This window comes from Lineus longissimus, chromosome 14 (genome assembly GCF_910592395.1).
Source record: "Lineus longissimus chromosome 14, tnLinLong1.2, whole genome shotgun sequence".
In the NCBI taxonomy this organism is placed as follows: Eukaryota; Metazoa; Nemertea; class Pilidiophora; order Heteronemertea; family Lineidae; genus Lineus; species Lineus longissimus.
In genome coordinates this window covers 9,676,061-9,703,540 of record NC_088321.1, presented here as the reverse complement: position 1 = coordinate 9,703,540, position 27,480 = coordinate 9,676,061, and the positions used below count along the sequence as shown (strand labels likewise).

Genomic DNA, 27,480 nt, shown 5'->3' with positions numbered 1-27,480 from the left:
GTATGGTCCCCCACACAATCCACAAGTTAAGTCTTTCGCCTTCGATTTTGCTTTGGGTACAAATTTCCTTGGTTTTGATTGATTATTATTTGACTCAACTTTCTTAATTACAGACTCCTGTCCATCAACCATGGCCTGAACCCCACTAGCCTCTCTAGCCCTAGCATAGGCTAAGAGTTGCTGCAAAGTGAGGTTTGGGTCCGCAATGCCTTTTGACGAACTTCAGAGTCACGACAAGTTTGTACGATCTGCGATTTAATCTCACGATCCACATCATGGAACTCACAATGTACGCTCAGTTTTCTGAGCTGAACATGATACTGGTTAGTCGATTCATCCGGCTTTTGTCGTGCCTGACGAAAGGTATAGGTTTCAAATTCAATGTTCTTGGCTGGTTGGAAATAAGCTTGGATTGCATCCTTGCATGCAGCGTAATTATCAGCATCACCTCGATTAGAAATATTTTGGAATATTGTGAACAGTTCCTCACCCACACAGTGTAACAGCATTGCTCTCTGCCCGAGTTGATTAGTGATATTGGTGGCAACTAAAAAGTTGTCAAACCGTTTGATGTATTGTTCCCAATGTGATGCTGCAGTCTCCCTTGATTCAAGAGAAAAAAAATGTTCCAAGTCCGCTAGCTTTGGTTTGAGCGACATAATGAAGGTTTACCCGAATATTGTCCACTGCACAGCACTATAGATACGAAGCACTGTACTGACCGATCCGATAATGTATGTTATGTACACTGATGTACACAACTACACGAGCAGGATTCTGCCTCGATCTACGGTCGATTTATGCACGAATACACGCGTGATACTGATTACTTTGTACTTTTGTTAGAAGTTAGTTTATCCTCGTCGCCAAATGTCATGTCTTGAAGTATTGATGGATGATACTTAGGAAAGATTAGCTAGATATGATAATGTGTACAAAGTTTCAAGTTCATAGCTCATGCGGTTAAGAAATGTGCCACTGTTTTTAATACAGGATACAGACGACGGAAGGACGACTATGGAAGACGGACACTGCGTTGTTACATAGACTCCCCTATGGTGAGCCAATAAGCGAAATATTGCACTGCGCCTGGGTACAAAGTTTCAAGTTCACAGCCCAAGCGGTTAAGAAACGTGCCACTGTTTTTGAAACAGGATACAGACAACGATGGACGACGGACACTGCGGTGTTGCATAGACTTCCCTACAGTGAGCCAAAAATCAAATCACACACATATCGTCCATCATCTCTAAAAGTTGCAGTGCTCTCCACTAAGCGGTTACAGAAAAGTTGCCTGGAAATGTTTTTTTATCATTTGATTCTCACCTAAAAGCAAAAGTGCTCAATGTCTAATGAACGAAGGAAATATAAAAATTTTGCCTGGAATTAAAGTTGTTGCAGCTTATAACTTCAAAGACAGGCAGTTATTTCTAAATAACTCAATATATTTGTCACAACAAAGCGATTGTGGTCTTGTTAGGGAGTTTTTCCCAAATGTACGCGATGATGACGTGCCCCGTTAACATGTATTTTAAAATGCGTTTCCAATGTGATTGCATGAGGACAACCCATTTGTGTCGTATATCACTGGAAACGGCCAATTTCCCTGATTCTGCAGGTTGTTAAATCGGGCATTATATTTCTTTAAATCATCAGTGTCGCATTGGCTCCTAGCTCTGTTCACCATCCCAAATGCCAATTGGGTCGGACAATCACGGAAAACCCCAAATATTATACATTTCTTCCTGTATAATTCTTACAGTGACCATATTCCTGTGAAAGACAGTTGCTTACGCTTCACAAAAATCAAAAAAAAATCTAGGGTCAACCATTGAAATTTTCAGATATGTTGAATTTTGCCAAAATCAGCGAAAAATGCAGCAACTGGCACTGGACGGCATTTTAACACAGGCCCGATGCACATCCCAAGTTCAGTGTATACATTCGTTGGCAACAACAGTAAAATGCGTTGTTTCTCGTTAGCCGCCTATTGAGTAGCGCTCCAGTTTTCAGAAACTCCAAATAACATGTCTTTGCCAAACCAACCACTTAATCCACACTGACATACTGCGAGGACCAAGAATCAATGATTTTCTAGGAACTACGGTTAGGGGTTGGTCATGCATGAATAAAAAAAATCCCTAATGAGACCTAAGCAGCCCATGGAAAGACCTCCTCAACACATGACTGACAATTAGGCCTACAGAACTAGTAATAGTCCATTTGGAAATGTTATGTCCACATCGTTTGGGGCTCTGGAGGTTGGACGTCTTTGAAGTGGTTGTTATTGATCCTTGCCTCAAAAACAAACAGGATTGTAGGGGTTCAGCATTCTCAGTGCAGAAATGAAGCCCAATAGTAATTTTTAAAGGGCCCCCCGGAGAGGCCATATTGTGTTTCTTGGTATTTCTCTTTCATAATTGACAATCGAGCTTATGGACTTTAAATAAAATTAAAACCTCAGCATTTCATCCAGATTGGTTGAGAAATAAACCATACAGAGTGGAAAATGTCCAAATTCAATGCAGTACATCAATGTACACAAATGCATACAAAAATATTTTTCGTAACCACGGTTACTAAAATTTAAAAATCATGTTTGGTTTTTGGGTGAAGACCAATATAAAACTTTAATAAATCAAACCAGTAGTTTGCCTTCCAGAGCCCCAAACGATGTGGACATAACATTCACGGATAAACTATTGTTAGCAACAGTAGTAAAGGCCTTGATGATTTTCTGCGTCTCTAGCTTTCAGGCCGGAGAATATCACCTCGTGTGATCTGGTGACTCGGATCAGCAACTTATGCAGTTTTCAGGCCGGAGAATATTACCTCGTGTGATCTGGTGAATCGGATCAGCGACTTATGCAGTTTTCTTTTCGAAATTAAACACTGACCTTTCAAAAATCCGATCCATCACTGATATATGGGCTGCAGCCTGTGAAAACATATTGAGGGTTGAAATCGCAATGTTTCTATCTATCATTACTCACTTGGCAAAAACTGTGTATTTCATATCAAGATGTTGCTGCCTGGCATATGTGATGAAAAACTGAGAACCATTCGTGTTTGCCCCATTGTTAGCCATAGACACCATTCCACGTTTATTGTGCTGAAAAAACAAATGTCATATCATTCAGTTACTGTTAACCCTTTGCCTACATAATGCGTACCCTGTACGCAGTAATTTACTATCGCTGGACACGTCACGCGTACTGGGTACGCCTCAAACAAATTGCGTTTTAAGTGAATGCATAGAACTGCCATCTGCTAACAACCTTCTTAACTGCTCTAATGATTCGTGCTGCCAGTACAAACAGTCGGCGGCCATTAGAACTACACAATGGCGATACTCATGACGTTTCTCACAGGTAAATAAAATTATGGAAAAAGTGCTCTCGTGTCCCAGGTGGGTTGTGGCTCAGGAGGCAAAGGGTTAAAGGACCACTCATTTAATTAAGGGCATTATTAGCAGCTGAGGGCTGTCCAGTGACTTGCCATTCCAGAGTGTGCAGACACATCATTAAATAACATGAAATGGAAAAATTCAAAAACTGACAGAAATATCGCGCGGTTTTGATCTATTCCCGACTGGACCAGAGTGAAGTCTCTGTAAGAGTTAGTAGGGTATTGAATAAGCGGGTTTGATCTTGCTGTCCTAAATATACCTTGATTTGAAGAGATGACTTGGAGGACGATGGATTTTATCACAGGAAATCAAACAGGAAGTGAATGAGTTCCGAAAACACAAGAATAAACAATCGAGACCGAAGGACACACAATTCTCTCAAGGTCAAAAGTCAACGTTTGAGAAACCAAAACAAAAGGAGTCGTGTTGGTTTTGTGGAAATGCGTGTCATCTGCGGGCTGAATGCCCAGCCAGGAACGCAAATTGTTCGAAATGCTCTAGAGTTGGCCACTTTGCCGCAACTTGCCATTCTACTTTTAGTGCAAATGGTAAATCTTCTCAACAAAGTCGTGGTCATAATAGGCAAACGAATGTGCTTCCTGTCAAGCACTATAAGGAACTTTTCATGCCTCAACATGAGTTGAATGCGCCGTGTGCAAAGCTAATAGCGCATGGTGGTACTGAAATCACCAACTTGGGATCTTGTGAGGTATTCATCCGTGACAATGGCCAACTTGTGAAAACACATTTTGATGTGACTGATATCGAAGGGCCCATCATTCTTGGTTGTCGGTCCTGTAAGGATATGGATCTAATCTGCATCAATTGTGCTGTAAAGACAACCCAAGTGTTGAAACCAAGAAACATTCTGATCAGTAAATGCTCATCAAGGACAAAGTTCTGGAGAAATATTCTGATTTATTCTCTGGTATTGGATGCTTTGTATGCGACCCATACCATATTCAGCTGAAAGAAGGAGCAACTCCTGTGGTTAACCCTCCACGTTCCGTTGCTGTACATATCGAAGACTCTTTCAAATCTAACTTGAAATAATCTCATCAGTCACGGAACCAACTGAGTGGGTCAACTCGTTTGTGATCCTTGATAAAGGGCAAGGCAAGGGTCTTCGTATCTGCCTTGACCCTAGAGATCATAACAAGGCCACAAAAAGGGAACATTACAACATGAGGACAATCGACAACATCATGCCCAAATTGGCTCGGGCTACTCATTTCACAGTTGTCGATGCTAAATCCGGATATTGGATGATTCCTCTTGATGAAGAATCCTCATTACTAACTACGTTTAGTACCCCTTTTGGCAGATTCAAGTTCAATAGACTGCCATTTGGTTTAGTAGTTTCACAGGATGTTTTTCAGCAGCGAATGGACACTATCTTCGCCAATCAACCTGGCGAGGAAAGTCATGACAATAACTTTAGAAACATGTGTGATCAGGCTCGCGCTAACAATGTGAAGTTCAGTCGTGAAAAGCTTCAATTCAAGGTTGAAGAAACATAATTCTATCGCCATCACTTGTCTCACGAGGGCCTGAAGCCAGACCCAGGCAAAATTCGCGCCATTCAAGATATGCAACCCCCCAAGGATATTCAGACATTACAATCATTTCTCGGACTTGTCAATTATCTGAATCGTTTTGATCCAGCGATTGCGCCTGTAGCCACTCCACTACGTGACTTGACAAGGAAGGAATCCACATACATGTATCTGTGGAACCCAGAGCACCAAAGAGCCTTTGAAAAGCTGAAGGAAATCATCACATCCACTCGTGTATTGAGTTACTTCGATCCAAAAAAGCCATCTTGCATACAGAGTGACGTATCTCTAAGGGGTCTTGGAGCTGTTCTTCTCCAGGATTCAAAACCTGTATGTTACGCATCACGCACGCTCAAAGACACTGAATCAAAGTACAGCAATATCGTGCGCGAATTGCTAGGTGCAGTTTGGGCACTCGAACGCTTTCATCATTTCGTTTACAGGAAATATGACTGGAGTTTATTCATCAACAAGAGCAATGCAAGGCATGGCATATGCCCCCGTGAGCACATTGAGTTGGTGTATTAGGAAAGTGAAGTGTTTTTCAGACAACCCTGGGCAGCTGGTGTCATAGCTGACTGGGTTTAGTTGACATCGTGAAAGAGTTATTGGTCTGTAATGCTCGCTGTACATGTTATCTTTTTCTACCCACATAAAAAGTTACATTGTTGTTATGCAGTGGTCAATTACAACTCTGAACCCCCCATTTCAGGGGTCCACACTGATGCGACGCCGCATCCGCGTCGCATCCGCGTCGCATCCGCGTCGCATCCGCGTCGCATCCGCGTCGCATCCTGAGGTTTCCAAAAAAATCCCAAGCGTTGAATTTCTGACGAACTGAGTAAACATCAGCGTCAAATTTCGTCGAATGTTTGAAAATAACAAAGATGATCTTTGGTGAATTCCTGCGTACGGGACCGCCGAACATACCGAAAGACCGTCACATGTCAAAAATGTGAATTTGCGTGGCATTCCTGACGTTCACTGTTCTGACAAGTAAAAAACAGGTGATAATAATAATAATAATAATAATAATAATAAAATACAGTATATTATAGTGCCCTGTCCAAGCTCTAGGCTTGCTCCAGGGCACTGTACAGAGTTTCAAGCATTTTAAAATGTCTATATGAAAATAATAATTAAGTCCATTTTAGTTAAAAGGGTCCATACTAAAAGTGTCCAAAAGGGTTAAATGTCAAAAGCTGATTTAAAAAGGTGGATTTTTAAAGCACGACTAAAAGATTTGGAGTCATTTATCACAGCAAGATCTTCCGGCAGAGAGTTCCACAAGTAAGGACCACTACATTGAAACGAACGATGACCATTTTTGTTTTTTGTCCTTGGAATAATTAATCTATGTTTGAATTGTGAGCGCAGTGGCCTAGTTGGCTGGTAAAGATTGACTGGTTCGGATAAATATGATGGTGCTGTGCCATGAAGTGCTCGGTAAACAAGCAATAAAACCTTGAATAGAATTCTATATTTGACTGGCAGCCAATGTAGTGTTTTTAAAACTGGAGTGATGTGTTCATTTCGTAAACAACACCGAGATTTCGAACTGATTCAGCCGGAGAAATAGACAACCCGTCGATGTTAACATTCACGGCGATCGGTTCTTCACGGGAAAATTTGGAAGTATACAGCATAACTTCAGTTTTATCTCCGTTTAGTTTCAAAAGGTTGCTCTCCATCCACGTACCAATCTCACTAAGGCAAGCTTCAAGTCGCTGAATCTGAATGGTTTGACTCATCGCATTGTTCTTTTCAAGGAAAATGTACAGTTGCGTGTCGTCCGCGCAGAAATGATAGTTGAGTCCATGTCGTCGGATTAAATCACCCAATGGCTTGGTGTACATTGTATATAGCTTCGGGCCGAGGACCGAACCCTGAGGTACACCGAACTGAAGTAATCTCGGACACGAAAACTCATCATCAATTTTGATGGACTGGTAGCGGTCGTTCAGATATGAGTTGAACCACTGGAGGGCCACACCCTTGATGTTGAAATGCACACGTAATCGTTCCAAGAGGATATTATGATCAAGCGTGTCAAAGGCGGCTGAAAGGTCTAACATTACTAACCCAGCTGCATTCCCTTTGTTGAGGGCGTCAAGAATGTCCGACTGAACACGGAGAAGAGCGGTTTCCGTAGAATGGAACGGCGTGTAAGCACTTTGGTATTGCTCACGTAGAGAGTTGGCCTGTAGGTGATCGTCCAATCTTTTGGCCACAACCTTTTCAAGAACTTTCGAAATAAAACTAAGGTTAGACACGGGGCAGCAGTTCTTTAGAGTGTCCTTATCTAGGCCTGCCTTCTTAAGCAATGGTCGAATATGTGCATGCTTTAAGTCCTTGGGAACTACGCCATCCGCCATAGACTGATTTACAATTTTGGTGATTATGGGAACAAATTCATCAACTGTGTCCTTTAGAAGCCAGGTTGGTAGTGGATCTAGGGCACACGACTTTGATGCACTGGACATGATGGTCTTCTTTACCTCATCCTCTGTAGCTGGATTGAAGACTGAGAGTTCACTGCACAAGTTACAAGCGGGCGTTTCAACAATGTTCGGCAGTCGTTGCATTCCATTTCGGATCTTGACAATCTTTTCAGAGAAGAAATTGTTAAATCTTTCGGCAAGTTCACTTTTTGAAACATGTTCTGGTAACACTGGCTTTTTCGAATCTGCCAGAAGATGCTTCGCTACCTGGTTGATTTTCCGTTGGTTTCCATCGCACTGGGTGAGCTAATCCTTGAAGTACGATCGTCTTGTATCCAGTAACATCATGTTAACTGCACGACACTGGGCTTGAAACATTGGCGATGGACCTCTAGTTTCGTTCCTCTCCACAGCCTTTCGAGGCGTCGGCCTTCCTGCTTAGCGTCACGTAATTCCTCGGTGTACCAAGGTGCGTTTGGACGAAGATGGATAGTCCGTTTACAAACTGGGGCATGGGAATCGATTAGCGTCTTAACACTCGATGTGTATGCTTCAACTAAATCCTCTGAAGATCCTTTCTTCGAATTCAACCCTGCTGCCCCCATGATGTCATTTCTGAAGGCGTCAGTGTCAATAGCTCGCAGCTTTCGGTACGATACCTCCTGCTTTAGATTCCTTGGCTTATCATACACTGTGTCGAAAGAAACCACATAATGATCACCTGACGGGTTGCCATCTGAATCGAAAAGGTCCGGTTTCGTAACAGATACATTCGTCACAAGGTCGCTCGTATCATTTGTTATAACAATGTCTGACGTGTGTCCCTTTTTATGGGTTGGACCTGTCACGTGTTGACGAAGACCATTGGCATCCAGACTGCTCTTTGATGCTCTGAAGCTCCAAAAAAGAAGAAGCACTGAATTCCTGGAGCAAGGATCTTGTGCTCTGGGTGAGAAACTGACGATTCCTGGACGACCCCTTTTTTCCCAGGTGTCGAATAAATGTCGAATGTCTGATAGGGGGGGGGGGGGGGGGTTCAGAGTTGTAATTGACATTCACAAACTAGGGGCAACCAGTAAATGCAGTCGTGATCTTTACATCAATTACTTTTATATGTTGTGACAAACCATTTGAGCAGCTAGATAAATGGCCACAACATATGTACAACCAATAAATGCAAGGTCAGGACCAAGTCCAAGGGGTATTGATAGCCAGCATTGATAAGGAGTTACTGCGCTTTGCACTGACAATACTCCAAGACAAGAACTTGAAACACAAAATGTGCGACATTGCGACAAGTTCGCTTAAAAGGATGCAAGTTCTCACCATTATCACCCAAACTAATGGGGTAAATATATTCCAAAGACTTTTGATGAGTAACTTTTTTTCTGATGCAGTGTTAACACGAATTTGAGCGCGATTACTATAACGGAAAACTCACACTCGCCCTTCTCAAAAATTGCAAATGGGATGGATGTTACTGTAGAACAGAACATTTTTGTGTGTAGAACATTTTTGGCAAATTTCGTGAGTGGGTCATCTACGTGGAAATATTCTGCAGCAACAATTCTATTTTATGGTTGACATGCCTATGAAGGGGCATTGCATCAAGTGAGGCCCTCTCGATATGACTAACCCATAATTTAATTTAATTTTCAAAAATTTGACGGATCAGATACTGCTGCCGTTTTGACAATTTTAGATATCACGTGACGGTGACTTAGCACATGATCGTTTGTTCTGCTTGCGCATTAATTAAACCCAGTGTCGCGTAATTATTCTTGACATGTTGTCTGCCACTGTTGCCAAGTCAGAGGTTCATCACTTTTCCCGTGGTTTTACTAAAGGGGTTTTCTATTGGCGAATTGTTATTTACGAGAGTGTGGGTGTGTAACTATTTCCCCCATGTACCATTGTGATCCCTTTAAAGAGACCATTCATGTATGGTCTCTTTAACTCTTTCGCGTCCGCTCCCGGGCATTGCCGGGTTGCGTTCCCAACAGTTGACGGCCGCTCCCGGCCATGTCCGGGACCCTATCTTCCCTGATTCAAATGCTTGTAGAGCCTACTATGTGTACTAGGGATAAAATACGAGCACACTGTCTGCTTCGTAGATAGTATCGCCATCTATACAAATTTTGACACCTTATATTGGCGGTTTGGGAGCTGGTATTGACCTTTTAGTCGGGCATGGTGTGATATTTGTTCCTGGTTTTCGATTTTGCTAGCCACAGGTAAAAGCCCTATTTACACATGTAACTGTTACTAACACGTAGTTTTAAGTCCAGAAGTCTCAGAAATACATTGATTGCCAGTTTTAGCTAGGATTTGAGTGGTTTTAGTGATGTTTTTGTGAGGCGACGTGCTGAACAGTTCAGGCCTATGCTATACAGCCTCCCTTCTTCATCAGATTATACGATTTGTACACTATATTTTTCTCTCTTGCATGTTTTATGCATTTCTCAGTGATCTCAAATGCATCCTGAGGATTGTGATTTGCCAAGGTATGGGTGTTTGAAGGCTTCAGGTACCTTTTTGTTGGAGTGGCCCAAACCTTGAAGTATAACAGGACATATATATTGTAATGTTTCTCATCATCAAGGTGCACTTGTCCCTGCAGGTATTTTGTGAGCCAAATCAAAGTGGCTTAGTTAGAAAACACTTACCGGTATTCTTTTCAGAAAAGATGGAAACTGAGATAGCCCAGATTTTTATGCATATGGATTCTGAAGATGATTTTGGGGGAGATAGCGACGATGAAGACGATCAGATGGATTATCAAAGTGCAAGCCCTGAACCTCTGATTCTCTGATGCAGGAGATGCTGTGAGGCTGGAGGCAAGATACTCTGAGCATTGGCCTGAAGATCTTCCTTTTCAGGATGCTACACCTGGGGTGAAGAGACGGAGGAAGTTGCGGATTTGTGCACAATGTCGAAAGGATCCAAATCCATATGTTGTGAACCACGACCTTCCACGTGCTCCCCCCAGGCCGGAGTCATCAGTCCAATGCCCTAAGTGCCAGGTAGCCCTCCACATCACCCCCTGCTTCAAGCTGTGGCATACATCTGCCTAATTAATTCAACAAACAAGCTGGTAATTGAAAAGAGCTTTTTTTAGCATTTATCAGCTATGATCCGAATCATGCCCCCTACGACCCCCCACGACCCCCAAGCCCAGGGGGGGATACAACAAAAGCTTGTCTTCTATATTGTTCTTTGAATGTTTCCTCCCAAAATTTAATGTTTTCAGTGATAAATAACTAAAGGTAAACCATTTTGATTCATTTCAAAACCGTTCATAATCATTGAAAAATTTGAAAATTTTTTCGACCCTTGCACTCAGTTACTATAATATTTTGCCTACAAGGGGTTAATCTTTTGACCTGAAACACTACATGCTATTAGCTTATGTTCTTATCATCATTTCCTAAAAATTTCAAAGCTGTATTGAGTGAAATAAACTTTCTAAAAGTTTTGAAGTGAAAAAAAGGAAAATTTCCCTTTTTGCACCGAATGACCCCAGATTTTAGACCCCAAGGGGTTAAAATTTTTGAAAACTTTGACTATGTTCATGTAGCTAAAGGTCTTGCCATTAGTTTGTTAAAGTTTCATCTTCATATTCCAAGCAATAAAAGTTCTATGATGTTTTTAGCAAAAAAATTCATTTCCTGAATTCTTCCAAAAAAGTATGCGGCCAGAGACTACGGTACACTATAAAAGTATGTGGACGCGAAAGGGTTAATACACTTGTAAATAAACACAATGTTTTAATCCTCGAGTTAAGTCCTTCTTTCTTTGAACTGTTAGGAAATATGGTGGAGGTCATGTGTAGTGTTTATGGCATGTATGAAGGGCAGACTTGATTTAGCCAAGGTCGGTGAATGTTGAGGACTGTTGATTGACTGTGACTGTCGTATTTGCTGAGGGTAGGTGACATTTTGTAAAAGTATGTGATATATTTAATAAGGTTGGCTTTTGGATAACCATTTGAATTGGTGTATGGTCGAGAGAAAAATTGAGTCTTGGTGAGATCGGTGTGCGGTTGAAGTTTGATATCCCAATTTTTGGATAAGTCCTCTGGAACCGCTGCTGTACAGTATGATGGAAGATGCCAAGTTTAGAAATTTTAGTGAATATATACATCCAGTGTAATTGAAGCGAATGTATATATGCTGTGTAATTTGTATGATTTGTTTTAATTGTAATTCATTTACTTTGTATGTTTCAGTTTTCCCTAAACTCTATGAAGAATCGTATTGAGACTTGAGGCCTGGATCCTTACAGGGTGTGGTCTGTTGTCATGGTTCGTTGCTAAGCGTCCAGTGTTATAAAAGCTAGGAAACATGCAGCCTCCGGGACTCAGTCCCCAACTTTTGGAAGTGTAACATTGTATTTGTATTTTAATACAAATACGGAAATAATATGGTACAATACGAAACATTTAAAAATGTTAGAACTGTAGCCAATCTTGTCATGTTTGTGATGAGCCATTTGTTGAATAAAGATGTTATTTTTTACTCTGTGTACGTTCTTTTTTGCGTTAGGTCGCAACACATGATAGATAGCAAAGAACAACTTGGAATTACTTGGGCCACGGCCTACAGTGTACTGTAGCAATAGCATGCATGCAATGGGGCATGGCCAGTAGTTGGCTTCGGCTATTAAATCAGGGCGGGCCTGATCAATGAAATGTCGCATGCAATCATCCTCCAAAGCAGACAAAATATTCTACCTCATCACAAGACTACCATCACTGTGCCAGAGTACGGCATGCATCCAAACACTAATGATCCAGTGTGCCCATGTGATTTTATACATTGCATTCGGTACCCATTAGGCGAATAGATTTCACCAGGATCGAATGAAGTGTCCACTCTTCAATTAAGCACTTCTCCACCGGTCGATTTCTTGTGTATATACATATTTAGCAAGCCAAGCCTAATTTAGATATCAGCCAATTAACTGAAATTTAGTATGGCTGTGTTAGAATGGCTAACGTTGATATAACACAGTTCAAATTTTTGAAATCAGTCTAATGGTTCATGAAAAATCATGATTTTTGTGATAAATTATCATTGGAAAAACGGGAGTCAGTGTAGCAATTGCAGAAAAATATGATCAACAGCGCGACAACACTTTGCCCATGACCAAGATTGGAAATGGAAGAAAATAAGCGTTTTAGGAGAAAATCTTTAAAAGTAAGGATTTTTTAGGAAAATTATGAAAATTGAAAAAGTAGGAGGTATCACAGGCCTGAGCTAGGGCCAGGGAGGGGGGCAGATGCATCCTCCGGACATCCCTGAAAAACGTGTTTTTAAGCAGATTTATTCATTTTTTATTCAGATCTTTAATTTTTTTAGCAAATGAAACAGACAGGGACCATTGTGCTCCAAATACAGATATTTGGTGGTAAGGAAATTATTCTGGTTAAGAAATATACTTGTTTTGAATACTTTGTACATTTTTGGGGATTCTTTTTCCCGTCCTTTTGTATTACGTCATATCCTTTGATACGTCATCACGTCGCCGTCTTTGTTGTTATTTACGTTACGTACAGTGGAACCTACCTTAGCGGACACCTCTCTATCAGGGACAACCTCCCTATTAAGGACACTAGTTTTGGTCCCAAATTATTACTTTCCATTCAATTTGACCTCTCTAATCAGGACACCTCTCTATTAAGGACAGCATTTGTCAGTCCAGTGGGTGTCCTTAATAAAGAGGTTCTGCTGTATTTCGGTTGGGTTAACGCCATTTTTTAGAATCATTCGCAGACGTCAGTCCTGTTTCCATTATAACATAGAAAATCACACTCTTAGGTATGATACCTTTCCTTTCGATTTCTCTTTGATTCGTTTGTAATGTTCATTCACAATACCGAATGTGTTTCATTGCCTCATGTTTGTATATTTGTTTTTGCAGAACGTGTTTTATAATAAATCATCAATCAAGAACGTTAAAGAACCTTTTTCTGTTAATCGTCATAGGATCTAAACCAATTTCTAAGAGCGACAATTTCTAAGAGAAATTATGGGTGATCATGACGAAGCTGAGAGTACGGGAGGCGTGGCGACGAGAGCGGAGAATTCGGCGAATTCCGTCCGGATTGGGACTCTCAAGAAGGAGAGGAAGACATTGCGTTGAAAGGTTACGCGCACCATGAAGAGGATTCGTGATGGCATGGAAGCTCGATACATGTTGGAGTTCAGGATAAGGAAAGAAGTAAGTGGCCTTGATTCAGACGTTGAAGTTGTTAGTAATATAAACGGGGAGCTAATTGAGTCCGTGGCGGAAGCTGACAGAGGTTCGAAGAATGGGAAGGCCAACTGTTGAATGATTATTATGGCTTCAAAGAGCAGTTCGAGAAGTATCATGTAGGAGCCAGTTTTCGCGGGTCTTATCACTAAGTGCAGATTTACTAGCTTCCAGCGATTCCATACACGCAAAAGCTTATTTATTACGAAATTTGAGATCAATAACGAAATATCTGGGGTGCTGCGTGGATGTTTTAAGCGTGAATTAATCTTGAAATCGCTCACTGAAAGATCGATGCAGACCAAAACAAATCCGAAGCGGCTCCCCCATTTTCGCGGGGTATTGCGCATGCGCGACTGATTGTTGTGTTTCTGTGTCGTGTGCATGATCCTAGGTATTGACCCAGTGTTTTGAACGTAATTAGAGAATTGCTTGCCTGTTTAGGACGCATTTTGGGCGCTTTCTTTGCGGAACGAAATGAAAATCAAAAATCAGAAAATTTCTTCTCTGGAAACGAAGTGACGCGCGAGAAAACGGGAAAAAACGGGTTTTCGCGAAATTGGGGATGACTCGAAATTGGGGAGCAGCACCATATGTAAAAGCTAGCGTACAATCGAAAGACCGCGATGGTGGTAGCAGTCTGATTGCTACAACGTCAACTGATGATGATGGCGGTAGTGTTGTCCATGCCAGCGCGTTGAAGAAAATAGGCCTCATGACAGTCATGATGCAAATCGTAGCGGCGATATCGTTGAGAATACGTCATCAACGCACAACCAATATGTGGAGAGAGTCAAAGCGCCCGAACGGCAGATCAATTCGATGATGACTTTGTCTTCAAGCGGCGGCAATATTTCCATAGCTGACGCATTGTTCAGATTGCAAGCATCAAAGGACATTCCGTCGGTTGAGTTTTGTAAATTCGACAGTAATTCATTGAAATATGTTGATTTTGTGGAAACATTTAAAGTGCAAATACATGACAAGCGTTATCTGTCAGATGACCAGCGTATGGTGCAATTGAAAATGCACCTTAGTTGGGATACCTTGAATGACAGGCTTAAGTTCCAGTGGGTTGATGTATGCGACGGCACTGAAAATGATTAAAGAGCAGTTTGGCCAGCGTAGTTTGATATGCAGAGCATTAATTCCACAGAGAGTTTGCGTCGGATCATTTTGCGTCTTCCTGATCTCCTCATCAACAGATGGAAGACAACAGTGACTGACATACGGGACAGAGGAGAAACTCCAACGCTCGAGCACATCAGTAAATTCGTACGGAAGCGAGTTAAGACTGATTTCGACCCAGACTTTGGTGACCTCCAGACAGGATCATACGACAAGACTGACTCCAAGACAAGGCAGAAGGACCGTAGCCATGTTAATGTACAGAAAGGTTTAACGCGGCTCAATACCAGACTACAGCAAAACCGGTCCCAAGATGTTACCTTTGCAAAGAATTGTACAAGATTTCAAACTGTCCGACTTTCAAGGATTCGTCAGTTTCTGAACGCTACAACATGGTGAAAGACAACCGTCTTTGTTACGGATGCCTCAACAGAGGTCACGTGACCAAGGACTGCAGATCCAAGCGGAAGTGCGAAGTGAATGGATGTAAGAGACAACACCATGCCATGTTACATTTCGATACACCCAGCGCCAGCAGTACAACCTCAACCTCAACCCTGGATAGAGGCGGAATTTTGCCAGTCGTACGTGTCCGTTTTAGAGCAGAAAATGGTCACATCAGAGAGGGTAACATGCTCATTGACAGCGGTGCAGGGACAACCATTGTCAGAAAGAATTGGCCAAGTCACTAGGATTACAGGGAAAACGCGAACACTTGGAACTTTCGGTCGTCAGAGGCGAAAGTCTGAACCAAGCCGACAGTAGAAGACTGAAATTTTGGATATCATCTCTAGCTGGTGGCGAGGAATTTGAGATTGAAGCACATGAAATAGAGAAAACGGTACTAAGTGTACCACCCCTTGACAGACCATGGCTGACTTCATACCGACATTTGAGAGACATCTGCACACAAGGCGGGAGCTGTTGATTTGATATTAGGCGTGCAGTACAGTCACCTACATGCAGAGGAAGAAATCTGTCAAGGCCTAAACTTCGAACCAGTTGGAAAACGCACGAAATTAGGATGGTTCGTCATTGGTTGTGACAGCACTAATATTCCCAGGATATCAGTCAACTTCGTCCAGAAATCTGACATGGAGAGATTTTACGACATGGAAACACTTGGAGTTCGCGCTCCTTCTTGTTCTTGTCCACTTGAAGTAATATCAAGAGAAGACAATGAAGCGATGGACTTGCTAGAAGCGTCTTGCCATAAGATAGGCGACAGATACGTCATAGGCCTACCGTGGAAGGAAGACCCATCAGCGCTACCAGACAACTATCCCCTTGCTGAGAAGAGACTTCAATCGTTAGAGCGCAGCCTTATGAAGAATCCGGAAAAAGCTGAACTGTACAAGAATGTGGTAAACCAGTACATTGAAAACAGTTGGGCAGTAGCATTGACAAAAGAAGAATTGGAGGATGAGAAGATGCCGAAGTTCTATCTTCCACACCGCGGAGTATATCGACCAGAGAAGGTTAGTACAGCACTTAGGGTAGTATTTAACCCTGCATGCAATTACGAGGGTGTTTCATTGAACTCCCTTCTACACAAAGGTCCGTGTCTCATTGGGGATCTTTATGGAGTGTTGCTTCAATTCAGAGAAGAACGTGTAGCCATCATCGGAGATATGCGAAAGATGTTCCTACAGATTTGCTAAACGAGCACGATAGTTTGGTTCATCGATTTCTTTGGAGAGATTTGGATACCGGAAAACCACCTACCATTTATCGTCTGACAAGACATGGCGAGCTTTGTGATGCTTAAATTAGCCGAGGATTCAAAGCGACCCTACCAGACTCAGCAGAGGTACTTGAGCGTGATCGGTATATGGACGACCTTATCTATTCAAGCCCTACGCCAAAGGTCGCAGGCGAGAGGATGATGGGATTGAACATAATCCTGAACAGCGGAAGTTTCGAAATCAAAGAATGGTTTTGTTCTTCTGAAGAAGCACGAGATCTCATGCAGCCGGAGTCCGAGGGATCTCCTGAACAAGAAAGTAGTGAGAGAATCTAGACCAACGCATCACCTATCAGCCTAGACAGCGAGGACCAAGAGATTCAGAAGACACTTGGCGTTTGCTGGAGTTCGAAGGCAGATACCATCCAATTCAAAGTGAAAGACATGGACGCCAAGACACTGACAAAGCGAGTGGTTCTCTCTCAACTTTCCATGCTGTACGACCCATTGGGATTAGCAGTGGCAGTCACAATCAGGGCAAGAATGGCAATGCAAGAAATCTGGAGGCTGGAGAAACTTGGTTGGGACGACCCATTGCCTGATGACCATGCAGAACACTGGCAAAGGATATTCATCGATTTGAAGAAACTGGAAACCGTCAAATTCCCGAGAAGCGTGAAGCCAACGACTGCAAATGGAGTTGCAGAATTACATGTATTTGCAGATGTGAGCTTAAAGACATACGGAGCAGTTGGATATATGCGATGGAACACAGACGAAGGCCCTAGAGTTCGACTATTGACTGCGAAAGGGAGAGTAGCCCCACTTCAACAGACTACAATCCCAAGACTTGAACTGATGGCAGCACTTGTAGCATCTAGACTAGCGAAAACAATTGTAACTGAACTCAAGGACAAACCGACCATGACGCTATGGACTGATTCGCAGATTGTTTTACACTGGTTGCAGTCAGAATCAATCACGTTAAAGCTGTTTGTAGGTGTAAGGGTGGCAGAAATCCAGTCTACATGGAGTGCAAGCCATTGGAGACATGTTCCTACAGACAAAAACCCTGCAGATGATCTGAGTCGCGGATTGACAGTTGAAGAAATAGAAAACAGGTGGATAAATGGACCAGAATTTCTGAAAGGACCACGAGAAGAATGGCCAGATGTTTCGGAAATCCAGACACCAGTAGATGACGTTGAAAGGAAGAGACAAAAACCCATTTGCATGACAGTGAAAACCGAACCACTGACTGACCCTCAGAACTTTTCAAACTGGCAACGACTCATTCGAGTGACTGCATATTGCCTTCGGTTAGTGCATAACATGAAATGCAAAATCAAGAAGAAGACTGATGAAATGAACACTGGAACTCTACAAGTTGAAGAAGTAGACCTCGGTAGGAACTATTGGATTCGTCACGCACAGAAGGAGTTAGGTAATTGGAAGAAGCGGTGCAATGACTTTACCCCCTTTATGGAAGACGGAATCCTGCGAGTTGGAGGAAGACTGAGGAAATCGTCATTGACATATGACCAGAAGCATCCCGTCTTACTTTCATCCTCAAGTTATATTTCCAGGCTAGTAATGCAAGACACTCACTGCAAGATGGGACACCCTGGATCGGAGAGGACCCTCTGCCAAAGCAGACAAGAATTCTGGATATTGAGAGGACGCCACCTAGCCAAGGAAATCACGAAGAAGTGCATGATATGTTGCATGTGTAGACAACATTGTCACAGTACACTGATGGCCGACTTACCATCCGAACAACTTAAACTCTTTTCACCACCATTCTCGACAACTGGAGTTGACCTGTTTGGACCCTTCTTGCTCAAATATGGACGGAACAAATCAATCAAAGCTTGGGGAGCCATCTTCACATGTGCGACGGTACGCGCCGTACATCTGGAAATTGTAGAAAGTCTTTCAACTCAGTCATTCCTCCAGTCATTGAGACATTTCGTAGCACACCACGGCTGGCCTATGACCATAATTTCAGACAACGGGACCTCATTCGTCGGTACTGAAAAGGACCTAAGAAAACTAGTGAAAGAAGGAAGAAAGCAGATCGAAAACTTTGCTATTTTGCACGGAGTAAAATGGAAGTTTATGACACCGCTCAGTCCACACCAAGGAGGATTCTATGAAAGCCTGATAAAGCAAGTAAAAGGCACCCTGAGATTAAAAGTTGGATCACACATCCTCACTTGGAATGAAATGTCCACAGTCTTCGCTGAAGTTCAGAGTTTGGTCTATTCCAGACCAATAGGATATTCATCCAATGACCCTAATGACTTGCAACCATTGACTCCAAACCACTTCTTGCTTGGACACGCGACAATTGACGTGCCACAAGGACCATTTCAAGAAACAACGAACCTACACAGACATTTTGAGTTCATGCAGGCCCTCGTAAATCAAGTGTGGAAGCGTTTTGCCAGAGAATACGTTCCAACCCTTACGAAGAGAATGAAATGGACGCTAACCGGACGCCAGCTTCAAGTTGATGACGTTGTCCTGGTATCAGAAATTAACACACCAAGAGGAAAATGGCAGATTGGTCGCATCACCGAGATCTTCCCCGGCGACGATGGGATTGTCAGAAATCTTAAAGTGAAAACAAAGTCGGGTGAGTATAAGCGCGCTGTCCAAAAATGCTGCTTATTATTAGAAAATTAAGACCTTGCCATATCAAATGGAGCATGGGTAGCGGGAGATAGGTTAAACCGAACTCGTTCATCATTTATGTGCCAGAACTTACATTACCTCATTGCATATGAACCTTGTAAGATGTGCATTTGTGTAAAAAAGCTATTCCTCAACTCATCATTCGTATAGATAGAGACTATAACCAATTGATTGATACATGTAGTAATTTGAGCATTTACAGACATGATGCTGATTTGTAATTAAGTCCTTACTGTCTCATATGTAACTGATTTCATATGTATTTGAATATATCTATTGTATTGTATATAGGTGTAATGTAATTTAAAGGGTAAGTATCAAAGAGTCAGAATTTGGTTGAATGTTATAGTCAAGACAAGCAATGTGTATATAATATGACTTGTTTGAAAAATGTATTGCAGCTTTGGCCCCGGAGAGTTTGTTTCAAATACTTTGTACATTTTTGGGGATTCTTTGTATTACGTCATTTCCTTGGATACGTCATCACGTCGCCGTCTTTGTTGTTATTTACGTTATGTATTCGGTTGGGTTAACGCCATTTTTTAGAATCATTCGCAGACGTCAGTCCTGTTTCCATTATAACATGAAAATCGCACTCTTAGGTATGATTACTTTCCTTGCGATTTCTCTTTGATTCGTTTGTAATGTTCATTCGCAATACCGTATGTGTTTCATTGCCTCATGTTTGTATATTTGTTTTTGCAGAACGTGTTTAAAATAAATCATCAATCAAGAACATTAAAGAACCTTTTTCTGTTAATTGTCATCAGATCTAAACCAATACTAGATGTATAGTATTAACCACTTAACTGTGCAGGACGAGATATCTCGTCATGCACGTGTGCACCGCTACTGGGTACGACGAGATATCTCGTCATACTGTTATACCTTATTTTCTAGTAGTCATATCAGTTCTATGCAATACCATGATCGTCAATGGGGATTCCCCGAAGTTCGTCGATGTTTAGTCTCAAGTTTTATTGAGGTGTGGCAGCACTGTCGGCGATTTCTCGGAAATGGCAGCACCAAAAAAGGTTAGGCGTGTTCTGGATGACAATCTTTTGGAACAGATACTCGATTCTGACAATGAATTGTCCGATTATGTATCTTCTAACGATGATGATGAACCTTATGCCAAGAATGCTTCCGATTTAGATGCAACAAGTCAGAGTGGGGATGATATGCCTGACAATGCAAGCTCTGACAGTGGCAGTGATGGTAATATCGGGCATGTGTTAGGTGGTCGCCGTGGCAACCAAGTTCAAGCGCGGGTAATTCAAAATCAACCTCCTTGGACAGAAAATGGACAGCGTCGTGACAGGTTTCAGTTTACTGCTGTACCAGGGTTGAAGGCTAATGTTGCCGATAAGGATGATCCAGTGCAGTACTTTGAACTGTTTTTTGATGATGACATTTTAGCAGTTATTGTGGAGCAGACCAACCTATATGCTGCACAGTTCATTGATGAGCGCAGAGGTCAGGAGAAACGTAGGCACGTTATAAACAATGGCAGGACACAAACTCTGATGAAATACGGGTTTTACTGGCTCTCCTTTTTCTACAAGGGATTATTCAGAAGCCAGATAACCAGATGTACTTCAGCAAGCGGCAATCCATTGCAACGCCATTCTTCAGCGATATAATGCCATGTGATCGCTTCCTTCTGTTGTGCAAATTTTTACACTTTGCAGACAACACCATGATGGATCCTGGCATTCCAAATGTGTCCAGGAAGCTCTACAAGCTGTACCCTATCCTAAACCATCTGCGCCAGAAATTCAAGTCTGTGTACCAGCCAGAGCAGGAGATTGCAATAGATGAATCGCTCATGATGTGGAAAGGCCGCCTTGGCTGGAAGCGAGCACGCTTTGGCATCAAGTCCTACGAGTTGTGCGAATCCCAATCTGGCTATATTTGGGATTTCTTCATCTACACCGGGCAAGACACCGAATACCGTGCTGAGTACCGTGATAACCCATCAATGGGAGCCAAGGTCGTCCTCTCGCTTGCACATCCTCTCCTCGATCAAGGATATGGGATAAACATGGACAACTTCTTCAGTTCTCCAGTCCTGTTTGACTTCCTGTGTCAGCATGAAACAGATGCTGTAGGTAGAATCAGATCCAACAGAAAAGGCCTACCTGTCCAGATGAAGCAGAAGCGGTTGAAAAAGGGGGAAAGTTGTGAATACTACCATGGTAAGTTGATGGCTCTCAAATGGAGAGATAAGAAAGATGTCCATATGCTCTCCACTTACCACAATGGTACCAAAGTAGATGTTAGACAGAGAGGAGATAAGGCGGTGTCGAAACCCCAAGTCTGCCTTGACTACAACGATACAATGGGTGGCGTTGACCTGAGTGATGCCTATCTGGTGTGCTATCCCTCAGCCAGGAAGAGGCTCAAAAAGTACTACCAGAAGCAATTCAGACATCTAGTAGACATGTCTGCTCTCAACGCCTACTTGCTGTACAAGAAACAGGGGGGAAAGATGGACAGGCTGACCTTTCAGTTGGATCTGATTGAGGGCATTCTGGCAAAGTACAAGCAAGGGGCACCTGCCAAGCCTAGACGAGGTAGACCTCCTCATGGTGAAATACCGCAGCGACTAAGTGAGCGTCACTTCCCCAGTCACATTCCTCCCACTCCCAAGAAAGACAAACCTACACGTAGGTGTGTTGTTTGTCAATCTAGGAAGAAGAGGAAGGAGTCAAGTTACTACTGCAGAAAGTGTGACAAAGCCTTGTGTGCTGCCCCTTGCTTTGAGCTTTACCACACTTTGGTGAGGTACAACACTGACATTCTGCCGAATCCAGCGGATGAATCGGATGGGTCAGGTGACATGGATGTGTCAGATCAGGATGACTAGACAGGCTAGATATATTACAGATTGAACTGTGTGTTACTGAGTTACTGTTACAGTTACTGTTGAAATTACAATGCATTGTGTTACAATGCATTGTGTGAATAAAACATACTTACTAAAAAAATTGTATTTTTCGCCAAATTAATCCCCCACTGGGGGTGGGTTAACGTAAAAAAATTAAGTGGTTAAGGTCAAACCAAAGTTGGTATGACATGTGATGAATCGTTGCTTGGAGTACCTACCATAAAAATATCAACGAAAAACAAGTCACTAATAAGTGAGATATTGCACTTTTTACCTTTTTTAGTTTTGCCCTTCTGGTGGCCAAGTTGAGAATCAGATCGGACCGAAATTCATTGTCAGAGGTAGCATGTTGTAGGGTGTCATGTGTACCACATTTCAATTTCATAGCTTTAGTGGTTAAGAAACGTGCCATAGTTACACTCAAATGGCCAATTTACTCCATTTGACATACGGTACATGTACATGTATGTACAGGGAAATGGATTTTCGGTCCGTAGTCGATCATTCTATTTCTTTTTCAGTGTTGGCAATTGGTTGTAGCAGAATTTTTCTACTGGTTGTTGGTAGGTTCGTGTGATGTTTGGGGAATGGAAATCCTTTCGGGATAGTCCATAGAGTTAAGAATGGGAATTCTTGCGAGTACAGACCATATATGAGGAGTGGGAATCTTTTATGGTGCAAATCTCAGATGATTTGGCAAACTATATAATTTTAACTTATCTTAATAATTCTCAATCTACAATATTACTTTTAGCTTCTGACAGCTTAGTTAACAAGTACAGTCAAACACTGGTTTCTAATTAGTATTAATTAACATTTTCATCAGAACAGAACAAAGGACTAAAGAATTCATGCTTAAACCTATACTAGATTCATTCAAAGTTATTGTGATCACGTTTGATAACCTATGTAATAATATTGACTATTAATTTAGCAGGCCCAGGCTATGAGAGAAGGCATACATGATCTTGCATGTTCAGCTCTCAGCCTTGTTTGGAATGTGTGATTCTATGTAGATACCACTTGTAGTCATAACAATTGTTTTCCTGCAAATCAAAGTGATTTGATTAGGCATTCAGGTTCAGGACTCCAGCCTGGGAACAACGCCAGATTAGGACACGCCATTCTGTGACAGCGATTGTACATCTTTGTATTTAGTTAAGTGAAATAATATATCTAGTTGAGGAAACCTGACTTAAGTCTTCTACAAACTTTTGAGCTATTTCCCCCCCATAATATTTGGTGGAGAACTCAAAGGATCCCGAACATTTCATAATGACAATATCAGCAGTCCCGCCATCACTTTCTTCAGTGTTAGAACATCTAGGATTAACCAATTCACCAAACGGGTGGACTCTTTCATCAGCTGGAGATGGACTTTCCTTAACGCTCAACTGGACGGAGGATGGGGGAGTCGAAAGCTTTGCTTCCCCACTACGAGTAACTGGTATGAAGTCACCATCAACACTTCGTCGTGATCATCGTCGTATGCAAGCCTACTTGCAGAAAGTCAAGAGCCAAGCTGTAAGTGACACTGTGACAAACTCTCTTCCTCTGATTTCTACTGTTCACGTTCCCAATACTGCCAATTCAAAGGACCAAGCAACAAGCATGTCAGCTCCAGAGAACCCTCCAGCAGAAACTTCATCAACAAGCACACAGTGTAATCCAGAAACGTCATCATGTGCGGTCCAATGCATCACAGAGAGTATTTCAGTTGGAATCCAGTGCAGTAAGGAAACGAAGTCTACCTCTAATCAGTGTGACCAGCTAATATCTGCTGATGCCCAATCACAGACAGGAACTGCACCGAAGGACCAGGATAGCAAGGATTCATCACTGCCAACTGCGGTCAACACAAAAACTGAATGCAGGAAAATGGTAACAGAAAGTGTTGTAGCAAGACGAAAGTGCTATGATGGAGAACAGTTTCTGATCAGGTGGAGAGATCGTCCAGCCAAGGAAAGTTCATGGGTAAATAGTGCTGACCTGGACGGGGAGGCAAAGACATTCATTTACAATTATGGATACAAAATTAGAGGCAAGGCCTATTCGGTGGATCCAACTCTATCGAAGGTACAGGATCTCCACAGTGACAATGTTGCCAACATCGGAGTACTTTTCAGCAATCCTGCAACACAGCAGACGAGTAGAGAAGCAGCATTGTGCCTTGAACCGCTGGAAACCAACATTACTGAAGTCTGTCCCATAGTTTCCAGAATACATACCGCCTGCAAAGAACTTTGCTCACACCCAAACCTTAGGTGTTCACCTTCAAACTACCACTAATAGGAATCCTATGACAATCTACGTGCCAGCTGTTTACAACGTCCAGGACTGCATTGAGGAATATATCCAGTGCTCTCCAGACATACGCAATAGTGACGCATCAAGAGTTTTTGCATACTTCCATTACAAACATTTGAAAAGAACATTTTCACTAGCCCATGACATGACACTCAACAAACTACCCAACACCGGCCAACCCCATGTGGTAAACAGAGTCTTTGCTTATGACCAAATGTCTTTCTCGCTTGATTTTGGTGGTGCCGTTTAATTTAGCCAATGTGCATTCTTGCAGTACCGTATATTTTTCTCTTTGTATTAATTAAATGCTTGTTACATGTAGTCTTTTCTCAAAGGTGTAAATTTAGAGTTTTAAAACAACAGGAGTATTTTATGGGGTGAATCCATAGTAGCTAACACACTCAATTTACGGTGAATTAATTGAACTGCTTTCTAAGTTATATTTTATCTGTTGTCTTGGCATATTTTGCAGTTTAGCTCATGATTTGGACTAGAACTTGGATTTTGGACTGGCTGCAACTTGTGTTAAAATTATCTTGATTCATTGCAGTTTGTGTCACCTCATTTTGTATGTCTATGATTGTATAATTTGCTTTGGTTTTGTCTTTGTAGACAACGTGTAATTCGCAGGAGCGAATTTGATTTTAAAACAACAGGAGTCTTTTATGGTGCAAATCTCAGATGATTTGGCAAACTATATAATTTTAACTTATCTTAATAATTCTCAATCTACAATATTACTTTTAGCTTCTGACAGCTTAGTTAACAAGTACAGTCAAACACTGGTTTCTAATTAGTATTAATTAACATGTTATTGATGTTGGATTAGCCACTCCAAACATGTTCAAGTTTGGCATTGTTTGTATTTCTGTTTCACAATATGAGTACACCTTTTCATCAGAACAGAACAAAGGACTAAAGAATTCATGCTTAAACCTATACTAGATTCATTCAAAGTTATTGTGATCACGTTTGATAACCTATGTAATAATATTGACTTTTAATTTAGCAGGCCCAGGCTATGAGAGAAGGCATACATGATCTTGCATGTTCAGCTCTTAGCCTTGTTTGGAATGTGTGATTCTATGTAGATACCACTTGTAGTCATAACAATTGTTTTCCTGCAAATCAAAGTGATTTGATTAGGCATTCAGGTTCAGGACTCCAGCCTGGGAACAACGCCAGATTAGGACACGCCATTCTGTGACAGCGATTGTACATCTTTGTATTTAGTTAAGTGAAATAATATATCTAGTTGAGGAAACCTGACTTAAGTCTTCTACAAACTTTTGAGCTATTTCCCCCCCCCCATAATATTTGGTGGAGAACTCAAAGGATCCCGATTAGGAGAAGAAACCCTTTTGGGGGTAGGCCATATATATGAGGAGTGGGAACCCTTTCAGGGTAGACCATTTAGGGATGGGAACTCTTTCGGGGGTAGACCATATTATGAGGAGTTGGAACCCTTTCGGGGTAGACCAGCTAGGGATGGAAACCCTTTCGGGGGTAGACCATATTATGAGGAGTTGGAAGTTATTGGAACCCTTTTGGGTTAGACCAGCTAGGCTAGGGTAGACCATTGAAATTCATGAGGAACACTAACCCTTGATGGGGAAGACCATGACAAGTGGGAACCCTTGAGGGGGTAGACCATAGAGGAGGAATGAGAATCCTTTTGGGATAGACCGTATGAGGAATGGTAATTCTTTCGGGGATGGACCATGTAGGTGGAATGGCAATCCCTTCAGCGACGGACCACAGATTATATTAGGGCCTAACGGTTACCCTGGCAGGGAAAGTCCAACCTAGTGATGTAAACTCTCTTGGGGCATCAGAGGAAGCTGATACTCTGGGGTAGAGTTAGGCGTCGGGATGAAGGGAAAAGGCATTAAAGATTGTGCAAGTGATGTGATATAGGTACTATTAAACTAGAGAAAACATAGCATTTGTCGACATGCTCGAGCAAAAGGAAGCTATGAACGGGGCTGTTTTGGAAGATCAACAACAAACAGGGTGGATTGAAGACATGTGCGCTAAATTATAGGCAATAGCTGCTGACCTGGGTATACATATCTGTATACGCCGAATTAGACTATAGTGGCTGATGGTGTAAGAGAATTTGGTAATTGGTAGGGGAACAAAGAATGTATGCCGGCTGAATTATAAGCAAGACTTGCAGATCTGGGTATACATAGCCGTAAACACCGAATTCGGCTATAGTTGCTAACAGTGTAAGTGTATTGGGTAATTAGGAGATGAAACAGAAGAATTCTATTATGTGCTTCTTTTTTTCTTAAATTAGCTTTTGACCTATAACTCTTTTGGATACATTTACTTGGACACTTTTTACTTTTTACTTGTTAAGATATTAATCTTTTTAAATTTATTTTCGCAATGGACATTTTAAAATGTAATCTCTGTACAGTGCCCTGGAGCAAGCCTAGAGTTTGGACATGGCACTATATGCCGTATTTTATATTATTATTTATTTATTGAAGTAGGCAAGCTCTGGCTAACAAGTGAATGGAAGTCAGTTGACAGCGGAGGGAATTGAATTTTGCAAGGGTATTTGTTTGGAAAGATTTAACTCCCTATAGCTGGCTGGGCTGGTCGGTTGCAGATGTTCCTCGCCCGGTTATTGAGGGCAGGGATTACGGTTTGGAGGAAAGGTAAAGGTTCAATGATTCATGGCAAAGGAGGTCAGGTCTGTGTTTCAAACATGTAGCTAGGCTCATATTCAACATAGGGGCAACTAATCCAGTGGGCAACAATGGCGGAGGAGTATTACAAGCTAGCCGATCAGGTGATTGGGCGTAACTCTGTCTAAGTGGCAAAATGTGGAGTAGGGTTCGAGATTGGTAAAATATATATCAACAATTAAAAGTAGGAGCTATTGGTTTTGGAGGGGAAGTGAAAATTCTTCAGTTCGAAAATCATGGCCTAATGACTAAAATGATTCTGGAGGAAACTGCAATATAAAAACACCTGTGACAACAGAGTCTTGGGGCAATGGTCCAAGAAAGGCTAAAAAGCTTTCTGAATCCGATAAGGGGGAAAAAGGCAAAAATGACAACAAATGTAGAGAGTGAGAGACCTTTAGCTTCACCCTGGAA

General features: G+C 41.9%; 1 protein-coding gene across 1 annotated transcript in view; it reads right to left on the bottom strand.

The window, feature by feature from the left end:
* LOC135498924 (peptidyl-prolyl cis-trans isomerase-like 3) overlaps positions 1-27,480 on the bottom strand; it is a 103,339-nt gene that overhangs the window by 36,228 nt on the left and 39,631 nt on the right. The window contains exon 4 of the mRNA XM_064789441.1: positions 2,994-3,112. Coding sequence (XP_064645511.1) covers positions 2,994-3,112 — 119 coding nt within the window. The remainder of the gene's footprint in view (positions 1-2,993; positions 3,113-27,480) is intronic.